At 33.8% G+C, this 22,523-nt stretch overlaps 1 protein-coding gene across 3 annotated transcripts; it reads right to left on the reverse strand.

The window, feature by feature from the left end:
- Positions 1-5,493: 5,493 nt before the first annotated feature.
- On the reverse strand, positions 5,494-15,791 carry yellow-g2 (L-dopachrome tautomerase yellow-g2). 3 transcript variants are annotated; one of them, XM_023165252.2, is made up of 2 exons: positions 15,665-15,791; positions 5,494-6,671 (listed from the first exon to the last, which is right to left on the reverse strand). In XM_023165252.2, the coding sequence occupies exon 2, from the start codon at positions 6,665-6,667 to the stop codon at positions 5,561-5,563; it is 1,107 nt and encodes a 368-aa protein (XP_023021020.1). In that variant the 5' UTR covers positions 6,668-6,671; positions 15,665-15,791; the 3' UTR covers positions 5,494-5,560. The 3 variants fall into 3 exon arrangements, with proteins under 3 accessions (XP_023021020.1, XP_023021017.1, XP_023021019.1); XM_023165249.2 differs by lacking the exon at positions 15,665-15,791 and adding an exon at positions 15,480-15,499; XM_023165251.2 differs by lacking the exon at positions 15,665-15,791 and adding an exon at positions 11,878-12,032.
- Positions 15,792-22,523: the final 6,732 nt, after the last annotated feature.

A 22,523-nucleotide genomic window follows, 5' to 3' on the forward strand; every position in this document is an offset into this window, starting at 1 on the left:
TGAATATCAATTTCCCTAGTACGCCTGTATCTCTCTTCGATACAGTCATCAGAATTGATTATGATTTCTGTTAGTCAATATTTTATTTCATTCCATATCAATATCGTTACATTAACCAATACATTTTAATGTTTTTTAGGTTTTTGCCACCAGACGTGCATTCTACATGCCTAACTAGATGCATACTTCAGCAATTCCTAATGACTGGAAGTGCACTCTATTATTATCTTGACCAGAAAAATAACTTGATATTCGTATCATGTACTTCAGAAACCACAAATATCATGATAAAATAGTAATTGTTGATAATTGTGCAATGCAAAAAATGGATTGAATAGTTTTTGGTTTGTGTTTCAATATTGATGGAATTATAAATATAGAAACGGAAATTGTTTACTTTTACTCGAATTGCTGTTTTTTTACCATGGTTGATAATAACACTTCCAGAGATCAATAGGAGAGAGTGATCACAAATTCCATGGTTATGTACACGCTCTGCAGCAAACTACTAACGACGTTCCAAAAGCGATGCCTCTGCGAAAGGGGCGATTTATGTTAGATTGTTTCAGTATAGTACCTAACTCCCATTTTTCAAAAATTTCACCTAGCGGGTCATAATATCGAGGTTCAATTGCTAAGTCATCACCAATATCAAGGGCAACATATCTATATGTATCATTTCTCAATTATACCGTTTCAAAGATACTTGAAATACAGTGTCATCAGTAAAGTTGGAAACATGGTTTTTTTATTACCATAAGGAGGTATAGTTAGATGTTTATTTGATAGGGCTTAGGTAGTTTCTTTTGAAAGTGGAAATAACTATCATTAAAACGGTTTTGGAGCAGAACGCATATCGAGAGGATTTTGTGGGAAGAGCTCTCATCGAAGGTGGTAAAAGTAATACACAATATACAGGGTGTTTCAAATTCGATCCTCACCATTGAGATCTCTGAAACTATGAGAGATACGAAGATGGTTAAATTGAGACAAAGTTGCGCATTTACCTGACTAACGATATGCCGTTAAGAAAATTCTGAAATTCTGAGAATATCCGGAGATATTCGGAAAAAACCAGAAAATTCGGGAAATGGTTTTTATTTTTTTCTGGCTTTATTTTTCAAAGAATTCGAAAATAATTTGCACTTCCACATTGCCACTTTTTCCCTACTACATATTGGTGTTTTCAGATTTTCTATCCGACGTTTCGTCTCCCGGCCACCATCATCAACTCTTTCTAATGGGCGCTACATTGGATTTTTTCTATTTTCAATAGAACCAGATTTTATCTTTTCAATGATGTATCAAAAGTTGTCATTCTATTTCGAAAAATTGGAGATATTGAAAAAAATTAATTCTTATCATAATAGGCTTTATCTTTGATGTTTCTATATTTGACTTTCAATTTGTTATACTCAATAACATTTTGTTAGTGTACAAGTCATTGAATTTTTGGCAAAAATGGCTTTCACGAACGAAGAGAAAAGAGATATGACACAAATTTATTACAAATACGATAAATACGCTGTTAGGACATCGGAAATGTATTTGAACTTGTATCCCGAAAGCGACAACTACATCGAACTATGTTCAAGTTATTGGATCAAAATCTCACCGAGTTCGGTTCATTTGAAAAGCCGAGGAAAAATACGGAGTCAGAATCAACAATCAAAATTTGATGAATGAGGTGTATATGAGGCAAGTTAGCCTCCCTTATTTACAAAGTTACGGCCCTTCAAAGTTCTGAAAAGGGCAAAATAAACAATTTAAAAACACAAGCATTCATTCACTAGGTCACCTTTACACCTTATTCCTCCTTCTTTGACACTTCTCGCTTCAATAATCAACATTTTTCTAATAAAAATGTTAAAAAATGTACGGAGCTGCTTTTTGGTTACATATCTCTGTATTTCACGTTTTTAAGGTTAATGGCATGGTTGTTACGACTGATGCAGTCCATATTCCTAAAGTAATTCAAATGTTTTTTACCTTCATTTTTTAGATCGTAAATTGTTTTTTGGTGGTGTATTACGAATTTGAAATAGTAGGCGGCGGCAAATACCAACTGCTTTTTTCTGAAATGTCACTAGTAACTAACCTAAAAATAGAATAATATCACCAGGAAAAGCATTCGTTTTTAAATTAAATTTTTTATAAGAAAAATGTTCATTATTGAAGTGAAAAGTGTCAAAGAAGGAGAAATAAGGTGTAAAGGTGACCTAATGAGTAGATGCTTGTATTTTTAAATAGTTTATTTTGTGAAAAAGAAGGCTGAAAAGTTGCCCTTTTCAGAACTTCGAAGGGCCGTAACTTTGTAAATAAGGAAGAGCGCCGCTTTTTTCTCTCGGATTCGTAATCTACGAATCAAAATACGTAATTACACGCAAACATTTTTTCAAAATCGCCGGGTGTCCTCAAAACGAAAATTTACCCTCCAATTTTTCGAAAAAGAATGATAACTTATGATACACCATTGAAAAGGTAAAATTTAGTTCTATTCAAAACTATAAGAATCCAATGTAGCACTCAGAAGAAAAAATAAAGTTGATGATGGTGGCCGGGAGCCGAGACGTCTGATATCAAATCTGGAAACACCATTGTGTTGCAGGAAAAAAGTGGCAATGTAGAAGTGCAATTTATTTTAGGACTCTTCGAAAAATAAAGCCAGAAAAAAATAAAAACCATTTGCCGAAATTTCTGTTTTTTCCGGATATGTCCGGATATACTCGGAATTTCAGAACTTTCTCAACGGCATATTGAATTTGAAACACCCTGTATACATATTCCACAATAACTTGTTCGATTGACGGCCTATTTATTTTGTAGAAATTCATATTTCATATAGGATAAAGAAAATATCTTTCATCTGATGTCTACTAAGTGTTTTTATTCATCACGACCGGTTTTGGTTTGTTAAACCAAACTCAAGTAAACTGGAAATGGTTCAACAAACCGAAACCGGTCGTAACAAATAAAAAAAATAGTAGAAATCAGACGAAAGTTATCTGTTGTGGAATATGAGCAGTGCAGAATTCATTGGAATTATTCATTTCCCATGCCCAGGCTCATACTACCTAATAAACTTGATATTTTTATGTGAGGTCATTTGGAGCAGAACGTTTAAGGAAGTAGATCTTTGCCTGACATAAAGCATATGAAAAAACAATTGAAGAGTGCTGTGCACATATAAAAGCCTAATTAAGGAATGCCGTTGAATAATTATTCGGAAGACCCTGAAGAACGACATATTAAAATGTAGGCAGTGAATTTTTCAAAACTGTTGATTTTGTGATATTTAATGACGCACCAAATTTTATTTTCAGTCATATTTTTACTCCAAATCTATAACAGTTACATTCAATTTGAAAAATTTCCAATTTTTCATTTATCCCTATTGAACAAAAAGTCGACCTCTTATTGTTACAAAAAATACTGAATTTTATTAAGACGTCGCAACACTTTCACTTTCAAATGATGAAAATTGATATAAAAACTAATCTGCGTGACATGTTGCCCAAAAAGAAGTGGGTATGAATATTTATTCTGATTTCAATGAATACGTTATTTCCCAAAAACGATAAAAACATTTCCTAGATCAATGCAATTTACTATACGTCCATAATGTTGTGTAAGAATTGAGTTTTTCAGAAGACTTTTCTCAAATTTCTGTGGAGAAATGACGTTTTTATTTTTTTTATTGTATCACCAACAGCATATGTAGGAATAACTTCAGTGAAGAATCCTGCACTGACACCTGTCCGATATAATCCAACGCCCTTCGTGGTATTAGCCAGGGGAGTAGTTGTTTTCTGATAGGTGTCAGTCCATTAACCTACAGTGTAGGGAGTTGAGACTGGCCTGAAAAAATTGTTCCTTTAATTGACTTGAAGAAGAAAAGGATCTGAAAGCTACAAAAGTAGGTATAGTTGAATTATTTTGGGTTGACATGTCTGCAAATCCTTTGTAGTCGAAATAACAGCAAGTCTACAAAATTACTAAAAGAATTTAGATGGGGTAACAAAGTGTCACGTCATTTTCGAGCCCAACTTAAATTACTACCTAGCTACCTAGTAACAGTAGATTTTGATGAGAAAACAATATTTTTTTACTTCTTCATTATTTAACAAAAAATGTGATGAACTTCCAAAGGGAGAAAGCAAAAATCACTAGAATAAAACCTCTTTACAAAGATGTGTCGATCATGCACAGAAGTTTTTTCCACATGCAACTGAAAAAAAACCTTTCCATCAAGTGTTTTTTATTTCAGTTTGTATCTAAATGAAACTTCTTTGCTTGATCTATACATCTTTGTAAAGAGATATCAATGTTTTTTTCCTTACTTTGAAAGTGTCTCACATTTTTGTTCAAAGATGGAAGAATACGAAGTCAATAAATGTTTGAAATATTTTTTTCCGTAACCAGCTGTCGCACCCCTACGAACGACAACCTTCAGAAGTAGAAGCTTGTGCTAGCTGAAGACTAACGAGGTCTTACATTTTAACGTGTGATTTCTAATACGGGTTGTACGATAGCAAGTGAAAATCGATCGTTCAACCTGCGGCTTGAACCACCGACCAACACAGCGGTCGATTTGAGTCAGTGAACAAATCACCCAAATCAAACCGACCGGCTACCGACCAACAGATTATCTACTGGGACAGGAAGAAAATTTGGGAATCCCCCAAAGAAAAGAAGAGAGCAATTGATTTCATAATGAACCCCTTACAAAGATCTGTAGATCATGCTAACTTTCAGATACAAACTGGAAGCAAACTCCCGAAACAACTACGTTCATATGAACATTAAATTACAGAAACTACTTTCGAAACAACTACTTTCATATAGACATCGAAATATACAATAACACACTTTCTTATTCAGTTTGTACACCAAACATTCTTTATGGAATTGATACCTTCACAGGATTAATACACAATATCGTACATGGAAGAGGTATAATTTCACGTACATGGAACACTGTCTTCAATGGTGTACATCGATGTTTCGGAATAAGAGACTTGTCGTATTGCTTCTTTCATATACGAATACGAATCTGAATAATTCAATGTTCATATAAAAGTAATTGTTTCGAAAGTATTAATTTTTTTCGTGTGATTTAATGTTCATGTGGAAGTAGTTGTTTCGAAAGGGCTTTTATGTTTCAGTCTTCCAATTTAAACCATTTTGAATGGATATAGTTTCCTCGAATGGATATAGTTTCTTTGAATGGTTCAGTTGACAATATTCTTTTCTATTTGAACTAGACTATTGGAATTCTTCCTACTCAAAATATCTATCAAGGTATATGCTAATAATTGAGAATCACCCCGTAAAACATATTATTTAATTAACGATTCATCTAAGAACTCTACAGAAAATTTTGGCAGATGAAAAGAAAATTTTCAAATAAAATTTCCCGTACTGTGTTCATTTTGAGTATCTGTTATTTGTACAAATCCTTTAATACCTATATTCAATAAATATGGGCTAAAGTATAAACAACTAACCGAAAAATTTATTGACGCATTACGTACATTATATAATAATGAGATCACAATATTCAATCTTTGTTGATTGCGCTGATCATCAAAGATACTCTTTGGTTGGCACCGCATCCAACAGTGTTCTGGATGTAATCGGGGAAGTTGCTCTCCAATACACGAATCCTCCTCCTGGACACATCCGGGATGGCGTGGGTGGCGAGGTAACTTTCCGGGGATTTGTAAACAACCTTGTAACCGGTGAAGCAAGGTCCTACCTCCCATCTGTAAACTTCCCGCTCACCCTCGAATCTGAAGAAGAGGGCATTTCCGAGATCAGTTCCAAGGACGACGATTTTGTTTTCTTTTTTGCCAAGATCTTGGATCTTGCCAGCTGCGCAGCCTGCTCTTAGGTACTCGGTACGGATCTGGAAGATTCTGGCACCGGACAAGTATGTGATGATCAGTTGGTTGTTGTTGCAGCCAGCTCTGTGGACTAGAGCGATGTAGAGGACATCTCTTCTGCAGTTAGCAACAACTTTGGGTAAGACTACTCTGTATCCTCTGTTTCCAGCAACGTCGAAGACAAGGATGGATCTAGTAGCGGCATCACTAACATAGACGAAGGGCCTGCCATCAGGAGCGTATTCAACAACCAAGTATTGCAAACGAGAGGCTTGAGCAACCAGTCCACAGAGGTCCAAGGTTTTGACTTTCTTTCCGTTCAGAACGTTGATTCCTATCACCCTTGGGGGCATCCTACGCAGGGGCTGTTCCAAAGAGTTGACAACACCAGTATCCAGAACCCAAAGGATATTGTTTTCATCCAGATAGAGATCCACAACGGACTGAAGGGCATTACAGTCTCCTTCTTCTTGAGAAGCCCAACAGGGGAAGGGGGTGAGGATGGCTTCAGCTCCCCTCTGTTTCAGTCCTATTCTGGCTAGGGTGACTGGCACACCGGGTTTGTATCTTGGCAGGGCTACGAAGATGTCATCTTTGAAGATTTGTGCTCTTGTGGCAATGATGTGCTTGGGGATATACCGGCCTGATGATTTGTAGATTGATTTTGTTGCTTCGTTGGGCCAGTCGAATTGACCTCCGGTCCATTCAATCAGGTCGCAGGTATTTTGTGCATCTACGTAGAGTAATGCCAAGGTCAGAACCAGAACTCCCCTGAAGATCATTTTTCTGAAATACAAAATGAGTCTGTTATTATTTATGAATATTACAGTTGGTACTGATAATGCAGGTTATGCTTCCTTGGTAATAGCAGAAAGTCACCTGCGGAACCTTCAAGAAGTAGCAAAAGATCTAGTAGAAGTCGAAGATTGAAACGAGCCAAAAAATCATATTGTTTTTTTGGGAGGTTTCAACTCACACTGAACGATTGTATTTTTTCAATTTCTCTATATTTGTTCTGGAAAGAAGTATTGGAATTATTATATTTAGACTTCAGAGAGTATTTCTAGAGAGTTTCCAATTGGTTTATAGTCGAATAACTAATTAGTGTTTGGACTAACCAAGTTTTACTTGAATGTACTAAAAGATAATAGCGATAAAAACCGGTTTCACAGGAAGAAAGTCGGAATGAAACGGAATAGCTCCACAGGTAATCTAGTTTTGGAGTGTTGTTTGATGCGCCAAACATTGGATGTTTTCGTTCTTCCCTATCTTCTAGGGAGGGTTACAAGTGTTGTAGTGTTTCTTCCAAATAGATTACTAAAATTCATTGGAGTCTGATAGCAATCACTCACTGTGATCTTTCAGGTATGATGTTTTTAAGATTGACTATAGGACTTGATATACACGAACATTTTTCCAAATAAAACCGGCACTGAACCAAATGACATTTGAGTGTACTGAGTTTAGGTGGGTACATAAAGTATCACGAATATCTTTCAACTCAGTTATCTATTTTTTATCAAAGACAATGAGTTCTGACTTTGATGTTATTGAAGGAGAACGTTGAAACATTTCTACAACCCCTTGTTTTTTTAATGGCTAATCTACTCATAAGCAGATTTGAAGACGAAGCAGGAGAAGAACTTGGATACGACACGTGGATGATGTATTTACCAATTCTGTTACGAATAAGGTGAGGTGAAGGATTTTGTATCTGGTCTTAACAACAGATCCACGAATATGTATTGCACGTATATGGAATTGAAGATAATGAAGACCTTTCATTCCTGGATATTCGAGTTATGAAAAATGCCGATAATGATTTGGAATTCGATGTGTATAGAAAGAATACTGATGAATCCCTAACAGTTCTGTTATTCTTAACAAAAAATGACAGGACTACATTTTCGTCTCCATAGGACAGTCACGATATCGTTGAGCAAAGAAAGATACGACTTCGACAGAAAGGTTATCAAGTAGATAGCTAAAAATAATGGGTATCCTGGAAACATAGTTAATTAGGAAAAAAAGTAGAGAGTAAAAAGACAATGACTTGAATTCCATAAGTTCTTCAAACCAACTAAAATACACCAAGGGATTGTTTCAAATTGATTGAAGTGGCTTCCAAAACTGTTGGGCAAAACTGTTGGGCATTTCGAAAGACAAAGGAAATAGAAAAGCCTGAGATTCACGAAATTAGCTTTGAGGATTGCTATAAAAGATATGTTGGTTCAACTGAGCTGACTATGTTTACTTGAAAATAGTTTAACAAACAGAAACCGGTCGTACAAAATGAAAACTCAGTAGAAATCAGACAAAAGTCATTTTCTTTATCCTATATTCAATAAGAAGTTCTACAAAGTGAATAGGTCATCAATCGAACAAGTATGACGATGTTCCACGAAAGTGATATTTTATATCGATCCTTTTTTATATATCACATTGTGTAAGGTTCTCATGAGTGATATCTGTTTCAATTCCATAATTAATTGAATGGAAAGAGTGATTCTCGTGTAATTCTTATGAAAGAACTTGTATGTTTTTTTCAGTTTCTATCTGAAAAAGACTGCTGCGTGTATGCTCTACATTTCTGTACGAATATTTTTCAATGCACTCATTTTCTTTCTTCTTTTCTTTGGAAGTTTCTCACGTTTGTCGGTTAATGCATAGAGAAGTAGAGAGAAAAAAGGCTTCTTTCTACACATCATTAGTATTATGGGTGAAAATTAAGTTGAACTTCAAGAATGATAATAATGATGAACGTATTCCATTTTCTAAGGAAGCAAAGCATGTAATAACAAAATGAAGTTATCTGTCATATGAAAAAACCAAGTGAATTTTATGGGCAAACTCGCGCACAAAATGATGAAAAACTAAATGAGGTGAAAGAATACCTAACAATTAGACAACAAGAATCAAGTTCAGGACTGGAAACATTAAAAATGAGTATTAATAATCTCTCACGAACTATAATAGGGTCTACCACTTCAAAATATGAGACCAATTTTCATTTATCTCAGGAGTTTATTCATCAATTTCGATTTTGCCCCCTTCAAAGTACCCCCGCTCAGATATAAGACACTTCTGTCACATAAGACACAAAGCCGTTCTGATATTCACTTTTCGGTATGTCCTTGAGCTCTCTCAACGATTCGGTTTTTATCCCCTCAGTCGTCGTGAAACGCCTTCCTTTTATGGGTCTCTTCAATCTTGGGAAAAGGAAAAAGTCGCAGGGGAACAAATCTGGTGAATACGGTGGCTGAGGCATGATTAGGGTGTTGTTTTTCGTCAACAAATTACTAACAAGCAATGACAAGTGTATTATCGTGATCTATACGCCGTGAATTGTTTTTCTATGATACAGGACATTTTCTTCGTATTGCTTCTCGCAAGCGGCGTATATCTTCAAGATAATACTCCTTATGTACAGTACGATCATGCAGCAAGAACTCATACGCCAAGGTAATTGAAGAAAACAGTGAGCAAAACCTTGACAGTTGACTCGAACTTGGCTCTTCCCTTGGGACGATGGGACTTTGGTTTCGATGTCATAACCATATACCCATGATTTGTCACCAGTTATGACACTTTCGAGCAAATCTGGATCACCTTTGTCGTCGTCAAACAGTTTCTGGGCGATGCTTCTGCGACGTTTCTCTAATAGTGGTTGGATGATTCTCCATAAAATACGCAGGAGTAACCTTGGTCGACACAGTCGAAAGCCTTTGCCAGGTCGCAGAACAACGGCGTGGCAATATCACCAATATTAATATCGGAATACAACTCATGTAAAAAAACATCTCTTTAGGTTTCATTCTTATTTGTATACCAGACAAACCTCAAGAAAAAGATGAAAGAAAATGCTGATATCCAATGTAATTCGGATTTCCACCAACTGTGTCGATTTTGACAAAACAAAAACTTGAGTTGTCAAAATTAGAAACAATTTGAATACTTTGTGTCGCGGTGACTGTTTTTGTCAACAATGAAATGTCCGTCGGCAAGCGGAAAGATCAAACGGTTTTGGGTTTTCTATCTGAGTTTTTTTAACTGGGTTCGCTATGTGAAAACGTTTGGCGACATCATTACTTTATTTGAAGTGTTAATCTGTGGTGGGTATACATTTAGATTATCGGCACAAGGCAGGCTATTTTTATTGAATTATTGTATTGTTGTTTATCTGAAACAACAATGAGATTTAATTTTCCCTCAAAGGACATGAGTGAAAAAAAAAACAATGGAAAGTTGAAGAATGCAACAATTTAATTGCTGTTCGTGTAGTGAAAACGATAGAAAACAGTTCACAATAATACACGCGTCTCACACTAGTTTTTGATTGTTTGGTAGAATAGATGTTTCGAGTTTGTTTTCGAAACTGAAACAAGTTTTTTGAAAATGAAATCAGTCACAAGCGAGTCCGCTTGTTAGAAATCTGCCTTAACAAACATCTTCAAAAATATCTACTGAAAAAATATAGGCAAATGTAAAAAGATGAAAGGAACTATAAGTTTGGAAAATGAAATACTTGTCACGATGGTATCAAAGACATTCTTCAAAAGAGAATTAATTCTTCTCACTTCCACACCGATTAAACTAATTCTAAATTCAGTCGATTCATAGCCAACTTTGTTTTTATGCCAAGAAACACATTTTCAACAATAGAGGTTAACGCATCGAAAGTGCTTTTTGCATGACTTGCGTTTCAAGGCGTACAATTTGCTGTCGCCAAAGAAATCACTCCAGAATGCTTATTGCGAAATATTTGTTGAACCGAACAATTCACTAGTAGCACACATTCCTTCTGGGTGTTTGCATATGCAATTTGATAGTAGGTGTTTCATTTCTGAATACGATACACCACTGTTAACTGTTGTTATATAAAATCATACGATTTATTTTACTGGTTCAGTGAAAAATCTGAAGCGGTTTAATTTACATTTTGCATTGATAATCTGTTTCTGGAAGTAGGAATGAGGGAAAATCATGGTTCCAATAGAAATATCAGTAACCCATTACAATTGATTTCCCATTTGGAAACTGAATATTCATTTATACATCACTAGTATTATCCATGAACTCAATAATATGCAAAAACCAAATAGACTTTCATTTTGAAATGACAAGAAGGAAGGGCCTTGACTGCTCAAACTTTACGAAGTCATTTTTGAAGGACTTTTTTTTATGTCATGGTCAGTGTTCCTCACTGTTTTTTGAGTTTATAACCCTTCACAATCTGGAACATAAACGAAGCTCATTCAGACAATCTTTTGTAGAGTGTGTATAAGAGAATGTAAGAGAACTGAAGAGTTCATTTAGAAAATTTACTGTAGAACCACTGAAGAGTCTAACCAATCAGTAACTTTTGTTCATGAATTTAGCCTACAAACTGGATGAAATTAATGAAAAGAATGAAATTTTTATACTCAGCTTCCTTTGGACGACTGTGATTCCAAAAAACAATTACTATCTGTGCTTAAAACACTATAAATTCACTTGTAACGAACACCTCAATCATAATATGACAATTGATAATATACAGAAACACACCCACAAGATGTGAACTTTTTTTGTTTGCCTTTTGTTACACTTTAGCATATTTTATGACTTAAATGTGTTTATTTTTCAGAAGTGGAAAGTAATGAACCCAAAAAACCATAAAAAATATTTACAAAGTTGCTAAAAAAACGGTTATGGTTTTTTACTTCTTCATCTGTTTATAAAAATGTGTGAAACTTTCAGATTGAGTTGAAAGTAGGTTAATTATTTCAAAATAAACTCTTCACAAAGATGTGAAGATTTTGCAAGTAAGTAATTTTCAGACACAAACTGGAAAGAAAATCCTTTTCGAAACAATTTCTTTTATATAAACATTGAAGTATACTTTTTCTTATTCTGTTTGTACGCTAAACATTCGTCACAGAATTAATTCAGATATCATTCACAGAATTGCTATACAATATAAAGTATATGAAAGCGGTAAAATATCACTTACATGGAAAACTGTCACCTTCAATGACGGACATTAATGTTTCGGAATGCATTATTGCTTTTCAGCACCAATCTGAATAACATCACAAGATGAAACACTCGATCAATCCATAACATTATGACTTCATGTCACGGATGAGTTGAATCTACTCATGTCAAGTTGACAGTACGTAGTGACATTCACACGCCAAAACGTTACTTTCCCAAAAACTGATCTCTCCTTAAAATATTCCCCTCTCAATCTTCACAAAGTTGATTCTCAAGTACTGGAATCATTGAAATCTGTATTTGATGCAGCTTCTGATGTAATTTCTGCTGGAGTGTGATATACTCGTAAACTTGTTAATCTTTTGTGAAGGAATCATTATGACAGCTGGCAGCTGACAGCTATTTGATCGCAGAATTGAGAGGATATAACAAAGAGAAGGGAATTTCAACTAGTTAGAAGACAGAAATAACTATACTTGTTTCCATTTTGAAAGAAGACTCTACCAAGTCATGAATACATTTGCTGTATAATATTATCCTGAAGCGATATATTTTGCGAAGGCATATTTGGAGATTATGTGTGAGTAGGCAGATAGGCACCAAATAAGTGGCTATATTAAAACCCTGCACCGCCATATCAATTATTTATTGTTGTTGAGTTTTCTTATTGAGATTAGTTTTCTAGCAGTTTACTACTGAATTGGATGTTATTTGAAAGCACTTTGACTAGACAATTCTTCCAGATCCATTTGGCTATTCAAGAATGTTTCTATCGATTTGGGTGTATGAAGGTATTTTTGATCTATCTGCTTTTAGTATTTGAGCGCAGGTGTGGAGAAGCTGATATATAAAATGGTGAAATTTCTGTTCAAACATTTCAACCTCACTTTTTAGACATTTCTGTCACTTGTCAATTCAATATTTCAAAATGAGGTATACTTTCTGAAATATAAACAGTATTCAGAGAGAATCAGGACAAACACCTTTGAAATAGAGGTGAATATTAATTGAAAAACAAAGAACTGATTTATAGTTATCAATCCACGTGTGATTCACCGATTTGCCATTGTTAATATTTCATACAATTAAATGAAAGAACCGATTGTAAATTGAAATGAATTGATTTTTGACTTGCTATACGAGTAGTACCAAGAAACTGCTCACAGTTTCCTTCAAATTTTGATAGGAATACTCCAGCAATATCCAGAAGAATAAATGAACCGAATGATGAGCAATGTACATAACGTTATTAATTGGAATATTGTTAGGTTAGAAATGGCAGAGTCGATTAGAAATTGGCATGCACCAATGAGCATGACAAGTACTGTTTCAAAAGATTAAGACCTTTTCAAAAATTTCTTTTTCATTTTGATCTACTGAAATCACACGAGACCAAGAATCTACTTTTGATTGTTGTGTGTTTCTTCAAATGTAGATTATAAGTTTCATCAGAAATAGAAACACGTACCTGAAAAACCAACGAAAGCAGTTTGGAAAGGTAGTAAATTCAAAACATTTTTCAGTATATAGCGATGTTACATGATAAAAATCTCGAGTTAAACTGGAAACCTCTTTATGTTCTTTCAATCTAGTTGAAAATATTGGACGAACCCCTGTCTAAACTTCACGTGGGCATCGTGATTATCATTATTTTGATGACACAAATTATAGAGATAGGAGTAAACAGTATAACGTTATTTTGACGACCGGACACAGAAAAAAAAATAATTAATCACGAGTTCTAAAGAAGTTGTTCCGTTTTTGACCGTCAAAATTCGTAAGAGCTGAAGATTACCAAGGACTTACTATGAAATGTGCGATTGAGCCCAGGGACTGAAATCTGGGTAATGGAAGTGACACACTGACTAAGAGCAAGCCAAAAAGGTCATCCATTAAGTTCCAGATTCGAAGTTAATATTTTTTTGATCTGGGAAAATGACCAGGGTTTGAACTTGCATTTAACATAGGGGTGATTATATGGTTGGAATTTACTAACCAATTGACTACTTATCGACCAATGCGACGAGACAAGCAGAACTCTATCAAAGTTCCTAGTTAGATGTATTCTTTGTTTTTTTCAATTACTTGAGGACACAAGTTTTGCGAACTGGATATTTCTGAAAACGGGATTGACGTAATATGAAATTTGACATTAGAATATTTATGACTGAGTGAAAAAGGACCTACAGTGCAACCACAAAGTTTGTTAAAACCGATGACCTAAATAATTTCGAAAGAAAAAGAGGAAACAATGCTTTCCAATATTTTGAGTATTCATATGTAGACATATTTTCACACATAGTTATTACTATTCGTTGACTCATAATTTTTCTCTTTGGAAGTTTCCCCTTTTGAATATTAATGCAGAAAAAGGAAGCAAAAACACATTTTCAACAATGAATTTTGAATGTAGAATTCTACAGAACCTAATATACATATGGTACAATATATATCTACTCAATCAGATAGAAAAAACTTGTAGAATTTCACTATTTTCCAAGCGCTACAGTGTTGAGATTTTATGTTGAAAGCAACAATACAAATGGACTCCATCCTGGAAGGCAGATATTTTGATTTTTTTGGAGTTATTCATCGGTTAGTTTTAGAAGAATAATTATAATCAAATTTATACATCGGCCTGTCTTTTGATGCAAGTACATTATGCCATAAGTTGATGGTATAGATGAATATATATCAAGCAAAATCGAAATCGGTAGTGTGATATATTACAATGAAAAACTATCAATCAATTCGATGAAGTTTGAAAGACCGAAAAGTCCTGAATCATTTCTGAATTAATTGCCAATGAGGTGAAGTAATGTGAGGTATTTTATTCAATTTTGGTAATTATCAGCGGTTATGATTATTTGCCTGGAAAAGAACCTTGAATTTGCAAGCCTCCGCATTTCAAATTATAACCTCCATTTCATAGTATGTGGGGTACAAGTTTTTGTATTTTTTAACATATATTTCTATACTTAGGTTGTAAGCAGATGAAATGTAATTATTTGACAACACCGGCATCATAAATTGCAGTTTTTACAAACAGGCATACAAATTATTTGGTGAGAATTCGTGTCAAAATAGATGGCGATAAAACTTTTTAAACCCTTAGAATATCAAATTCTTCGGATCACAAAGAAAAATAAATATAATGCCACAGTTGGGGACAATTTTAATAAAGGTGCTGAAACAGCAAAGAGAAGTTAGGATTATCAAGATGAATATTCCAAGTAGCTGAGGTAGATACAACTATTATTGTTTTTGTATCTTTGACATTGACAAGTATGGTCGTTAAAATCGTGTTCTGATAGGTTTCAGTAATATGATGGAATTGAAGATAATATTAGGTTTATCTACAGCAGAACATGAAAGACATCACAGACAATTATTCCTTGGTTCAGCAATCAGATCGGTTGAATACTCAAATAAGACTCAGAGATATATTGAAGAAAGTTGAGGAATAATTGTAAATTGTTTTGGCATATTTCAGAGTACTAAACAAAGGAAGCTAACAAGAAGATAACCTGTAAGACTGAATTTAGGAGAATAGACTGAGCAAGAGAGGATGAAATGAACATCCATGAACTCAGAGAAACAGCTTCAAGCTTTACTCACCCTCAAATTAGGTCAACAGGTAAACTCAAGTACATTTTCTGCTCATCGTGAATTTGAAAAACCGTAATGCGGAGAGTTGGACAAATAGATGGTCAAATATTCGTTCAGTTAGTATCGATATGGTTCAATGATTTCTTTTCACAAAACAAAATTTTTCGTGCATAATGAATCACAAAATAGCTTACCTTGCACAAAACAAGAATGAAATGACATGAAAGGTAGCAAGCTGATTGACTTTATATATTTGGAGTTTTGTTTAACAAACATGGGTTCGATTTACTACAAAAACGTGATAAAAAGGAAATGATCAAGAGAGTATGGTAGAATGGAATGTTTATTGTTGAAAATATTCATTTGAAATAATAGAATAGCAGAGATTTGTACACAGAAAAAGGGGTTCGAGTATTGTGGTCCCGGAAGAGGTTCAAATGATTTGAAAGCTACTGAAAAGTTACTCAAAATTTAACTAAGCAAGACATGTTGCTCCCTATGCAGTACAGTACTATTGTTTCGACATTATGCAATAAACAGAACTAGATGTTGGGAAGTCTTCATATATATTTGAAAAAAGCGAAAGCTTTCTTGAACTCGTATTTTAGACTAGGAAGTAAGACTATGAGAACATCGTCAAAATGAATTATCATAGCGAAGATATACTATAGGAAATGAAAATGAAGATGTCGGTGAAGTTGATGATGATCTGGAAAAAAGAAATGGGATAAAGTTATCGCAAACACGGGGGAAATGCAATTTTTTTCAAACACTTCAGAAGTAGGGGAGGTTTGGACAGGGTGGGCCAAATTGGATGGCTGTCTCTGAGTGTCAAATTATATGACAAACTTAATGGTGGAAACCGCATGTCGATATCTATCATCCTTTCTGAATTACATCATATTTTTCACAAAATGTGCATTTTTGAAAAATTGCAGTAACTTTTTTCCTGTCAAAAATTTCTTATTTCCATGAAAACACTTCCGAATAACTTTTTTACGTAGAATTCAGTGATATGAAAAACTAATTTTTTCAAACGAGACATCAATAGTTATTGCTAAAAATACTATAGAGAAGAAAATTGATAGGAATAAAATAAAACGTAATAATAACAATAATAATTATAATAATAATAGTTACCCATTTACAGGAGAAAATAATTATTCACAATACTTAACCATAAACGAAAAATAAAATGAACAAAAAAGAAAAGATAATTCTAATTACCTACTTCAAGTACATGTTAGCAATCCTAATAATGTTGTGAAGGTTACTGAAGAATGAATCACCATGGGCACAAATGCTATTGAAATTTGTGCACATAACATATATTGGGGAATTCAACGTAATGTTAGTTCTTGCTCTAAGAGGTCTACAAATGGATTGAGATCGTGAAGCTGGCCGTGGTACACTGAAGCTAATTTGTTCAAAAATTTTAGGACAGTCAACTCTCTCATTCACTAACTTGAATAAAAATATGAGCGACGCACATTTTCTGCGATGCTCTAAACTAAAAAGTTCCAAACGTTCATATATGGCATCATTACTAATACCTCTCTCAGGGTGAGAATCATCTATTCTGAAAATTATAAATTTACAAAACTTTCTTTGAACTTTTTCTAGGGATATGTTATGAATCTCATAGAATGGATTTGCATATTCTATCTTCGAACGTACGTAGGTGAAATACAACAGCTTCACGGCTTTAAAATAATGAAAGTTTCTGCAATTTTTAACAATGAAACCATAAGCTCTGGGAGATTCTGAAGCTTTTTGTGAAATATGTCTACCAAATGTTAATTTATGATCGAATATTACCCCTAAGTCTTTGATCTCATTACATCTCAGCAGATCTGAATCCTATATGACATACGGAAATGTATAAACCTTTTTTTTTACTTTAACTCACTACTTCACATTTCTTCACATTGAGTTTCAATTCATTATTGCTACTCCAAGCAACAAGAAATTTTAATTGAGATTGAAGATTTACACAATCACCTACTTCCTTCAATATAGAAAATAATTTCAAGTCATCCGCGAGGCATAACCGCTCACAAGGTAAACTTTTACATAGGTCATTAAAAAACAATAAAAACAAAAGAGGACCTATGTTAGAGCCCTGAGGCACACCAGAAAAAGCTATATATGTTCTAGATTTATAACCGTTATAGGAGACGAATTGTTTTCTACATGTCAGATAGGATTGCATCAGCTGACAGGCAGTATTCGCGAAAACCAAAACTCATCAGTTTATTGAGCAAGATACCATGATCAATTTTATCAAATGCTTTAGAGAAATCCGTGTATATAACATCAACTTGGCCATTGTTATCTAATGCCTCGGAAATAAATTGAGTAATAATGACTAGATTTGCAACAGTAGAACGCTTGATAACAAATCCATGTTGATGTTGAGATAGTTGCCTTTGAACAGAAGCGTATATGCAATTATATAAAATAATCTCAAAAATTTTAGAAAACATACATAAAATAGATATGGGTCTGAAATTCTCTATATATGATTTTTCACCACTTTTGTAATGTAATTTTGTGATGATAGGATCACTTCAGGTCTTATTGAATCAGTGAACAAAAAAAAAACAAAATATACGATGACTACAGAAAATATCCCACTAATACAGACAGAAGGCAAACTTATTACGAATATAAAACAAAATTGAATAAATTGATCAAACTAGCAAAATATAATCGTTATAAAACACAAATAGGTAACAATAGGAACTCACCAAAAAATTGTGGCACTTAGTTGATGGAAAAAAAACTGAAAATGAAATTGAGGACGTCAAAAACGAAAACAATGACCTATTGATTTCTGACGAATCAAAAGCAAATGCTTTCAACAAATACTTTTGTGGAGTTGGAGAATCGCTCGCCAATAAAATACCAAAAGCGTCACGAAGACAAAATAGAATAAGGCTTTACCAAACTTTCTTTCTTAACCCTGTAGAAGAGAAGGAAATATTAACCATAATTCAAGAACTAGACTCCAAGAAAACTCAGGGCGAACATGGAATAAGCACGAAAGTGATCCAAGAAAACTCAAATGAAATTCTGTCAGTTCTTAGCCACCTTATAAATAACATATTTGCTACTAACAAATGTCCGAGTGGTTTCAAGAAAGCCGTAATCACACCAATCTACAAAAAGGGAGATGAAACATTATTATCGAATTACAGACCCATCTCAGTAATTACCTGTCTTGCAAAAATGTTCGAGAAAGCACTCAAAAACAGAATAAATGACTTCTTATACAAACATAAAATAATACCTGATAAGCAATTCGGCGTTCGAGAGAAAATGTCAACAAACGATGCAATTGCCTACCTAACCAAAGAAGTATCCACGTCCTTAGATAAGAGTCAGTCCAATTTGTGCGTGTTCCTGGATTTGGCCAAGGCTTTTGACACGTTTAGCCATGAGCAGTTGTTACAAACTTTGAACGATATAGGATTACTAGGAGAACCAAACAAACTACTCACTAGTTATCTTTCTGATAGAAGACAAGTAGTGAGAATTAACAATAAACTAAGTGAAGAAGGGGTAATCAACTACGGCGTACCCCAAAGTACAGTTTTAGGACCGATACTCTTCTCCATTTATATAAAAGACTCATTATTGTCAAACATGTCAACAGAAAACATTATCAGCTTCGCCGACGACACTGCTATCCTCTATACAGATCAAACATGGGACACTTTAAAAAACAAAGTAGAAGTGGATCTGTAAATCATATTCAGTTGGTTCAGTCAAAAAATATTAACTGTCAATTTTGAAAAAATATTTTTATCCCATTTGCCGACAATAAAAGCACACTACCCAATTTTGATAATTTGAACGTGGAACATAACGGAAATATAGAAGTAATACATTCGCGAAACGACAAAAAATACTTAGGAGTAACAATAGATAAACACCTACGCTGGGATATTCACATAACGATTATAACGAACACATTAAGATGCTTATTGTATAGATTCAGAAAATTGAAAAACACTTTACATTACTTACCTAAAAATGATATACCACACTCTCGTTCAGTCAAGGCTACGCCATTCTCAGCTGGGGTGGTTCAGTTAAAACCCATTTGAATCAGTTGGATGTCCTCCAAAAAAGAATTTTGAAAATAATCTGTGGCAAAAAAAACAACTACTCTTTCAATATACTATTCCATGAAACAGGTATACTCGACCTCAGATATCTGTTTATGCATCAAATAATCATATACATCTACAAAAGCAAATCTGTACTCAAAAAAATCAAACAAATGTCCAAACAATACGAACAACAAGAAATGTGGTAATACGAAACTACACTTATCTATCATCTAAAATATTCAATCACTCACCGAAAACATTCAAAACACATCTTACTTCATACTATTCGCTGAATATGATAAAAAGAATATTCAAAAAATTCATTGTTCAACTTGGAAGAGATACAGTACACTTCTTGATCGAAAGTTAACAAAAACAGTCAATAACAAGCTTACCTACCATTTCCAATTCACTTACCAATTAAATCAATCAATCTAGAATGTTCCAACGTAGTTATAAGATTTTAATCAATTCAAAGTATCCATACAGTTTCAAAGTAGCTATAAGTTTTAACTGAAAAAATCACTTTTATCATAAATTAGTTTTTAATGCCTACCCCTACAAGTAGCACAACTGTTAGCAATGCAAGAACCGGAAACCCTTCCACGCACAACCAAATCGATTTTAGTGGAATTCATCCTGCCCTTGTTTATTGTCTGATGTGACTGAATGTCCATCGTATTTTGTATTTTGAGATTGCCAATAAACATTGTTATATTATATTATATTAATGGAAAACTATTTTTTAATGGGACACCCTGTATATTGTTGTATATTTCAATAGAGCTTAAACTTACTTTTAAAGAAGGAGCATACTTGATGTTATGCTAGAGTCATCCTTCAAATAAAGAGCTTTTAGGTTTTTCATGTAGACTTTGGAACGCACAACTTCGATCTCATTCTCATTCTATTGTGGAGTAGAGAAGTCAAAGAAAATTTAGATTTAGTGTATGAGCAGATGTTTGTAGGGGTAGAATTATCGACCCGTTCAATTATAATGGCACTCTCATATCTCAGAGTTATTTGAAAATTTTAAGGCAAAATATCCAACCCCTTGTTGATGAAATGCCACTGATGGCCTCAGATAAATATATTTGCAACAAGACGAGGCTTCTCCTTACAACACTGCAATTGTCACTGATTTCTTGGCTGCAAATTTTGGTAATAATTGAATAACCAACTAAGGACCCAACCGTTGGCCGGCTAGGTCACCGGATCTAACGCCTATGGACGTTTACCTTTGGGGAACGTTGAAAGAGCATTTTTCAAATTGCCGACCAATTCTTGATACGAATTGGAAGCGGCAGTGATGCAAAGTTTTGCTTCCCTCACTGCTATTGAACTAATTAATTCGGCAAAGAACGTTCAGAAAAGGTGTCGCCTGTGTGTAGGAGAAGCGGATAGACATTTCGAACACCTTTTCTGAAAAAATATATTTCATTGTTTGTTCTTTATCATCATTATCATTATTGTTGAGGTTTCATTTATTAGTATTAAATATAGTATAAATTGTTTCATCGAAACTATGCGTTTTAATTATTGTTGTGAAAAGCTTTCTCAACATTTGATAGCTACTAACAATTTCTTTCTCTTTTATCGCCGCGTCGTCCAAGGCCCACTTGATCAAAGTGTGCGTTTCAAAGTCTACATGAAAAAATTTAAAAGCTCTGTATATCAAAGATGACATTTTCGGTAAGGTCATTTTTAGCTTTATTGAAGTGTTCTAACAGAAACCAGAAATTTTTGTCAGAAAAAGACTCTATTGGAATATGCAGGAAAATATAGGGTGTCTCATTAAAAAATAGTTTTTCATCAATAACTATTGATATTTCATTTGAAAAAATAAGTATTTCACACCATTGAATTCTACGTAAGAAAGTGATTCGGAAATGTTTTCATATATACAAGAAATTCTTGACAGAAAAAAAATTACTCCAACTTCTTGAAAAGGCAAATTTAGTCACTTCTATTTGCGAATATAATTATCATTTTTAATCTGGAAATATCACAACTTATCTCTTGCAGTTTCAACCATTCTTCAAAGAGGCGATTGTTGAGAACACTGTATTAAATCATGTGTCACTCTTCGAGTAATAATAATGAGTGTATACAGATTTTAGAGCAACAACAAATTAAAACGATGAATGTTATTATTTCCTAACCACGGCTGTTAAAACTGTGAATAAAGCTATATTTTTTTCATGGATGGGAAGTTGTTTGTATATTTTCTAAAAAACTATTTTTTAGTATTTCAAAATATATTTTCTGAATTTAGTTTTCCCACCTGTGAACACATTTTGGCCACTAATGATATTTCAGAGAACTCTTCTGACTGATGTTTTGGTGTGATTATGATATTGACTGTGCAAATTGGAAATATAATTGATACAAAAGATCTTGTCTTTATTAAGCGGAATGACCTCTACTTCACTAATTGAGCCCATTTGAAAAGGAAAATTTCACATAAAAACTTGTACGGTTATGGTGATTTACAGATATAATTGGCTAGTACTTGATTGGTTTTTTACTGTTCTGGGTAAAATCCTTTTTTCTGAGCCTTCAATAATGTCAGACATTGTAAAAGATAACGAACCAATTAGGAAATATTTCTTTTTTTTTAAGTAAACGATTGTTCAGTTATACAATATGAAATAGAATGTCCAAAGTGAGTGGTAATAATAGATTTAGGAAATTTTCGCTACAAAAAGGAATAATTTTCATAGAGATTATTGATCCTAAAGAAGAACCCTTTATCATTTACCGTGAAAATAACAGCAAATAATAGTTAGTAAATATTTATATTCTTTCAGACTATGAAATTTTAATAAATGAAAATCCGTTTGAATGTTGTGTTTTTGCAGCTCCATAATAATAATATAATAATAAATATGCTTTATTGTCCAAAGAAAAGTTCTTATTGACAAAGCTTTGGTGA

This window comes from Leptinotarsa decemlineata, unplaced genomic scaffold (genome assembly GCF_025532065.1).
Source record: "Leptinotarsa decemlineata unplaced genomic scaffold, Ldec_3_MD MMD2_tig00001393_RagTag_RagTag, whole genome shotgun sequence".
NCBI lineage: Eukaryota > Metazoa > Arthropoda > Insecta > Coleoptera > Chrysomelidae > Leptinotarsa > Leptinotarsa decemlineata.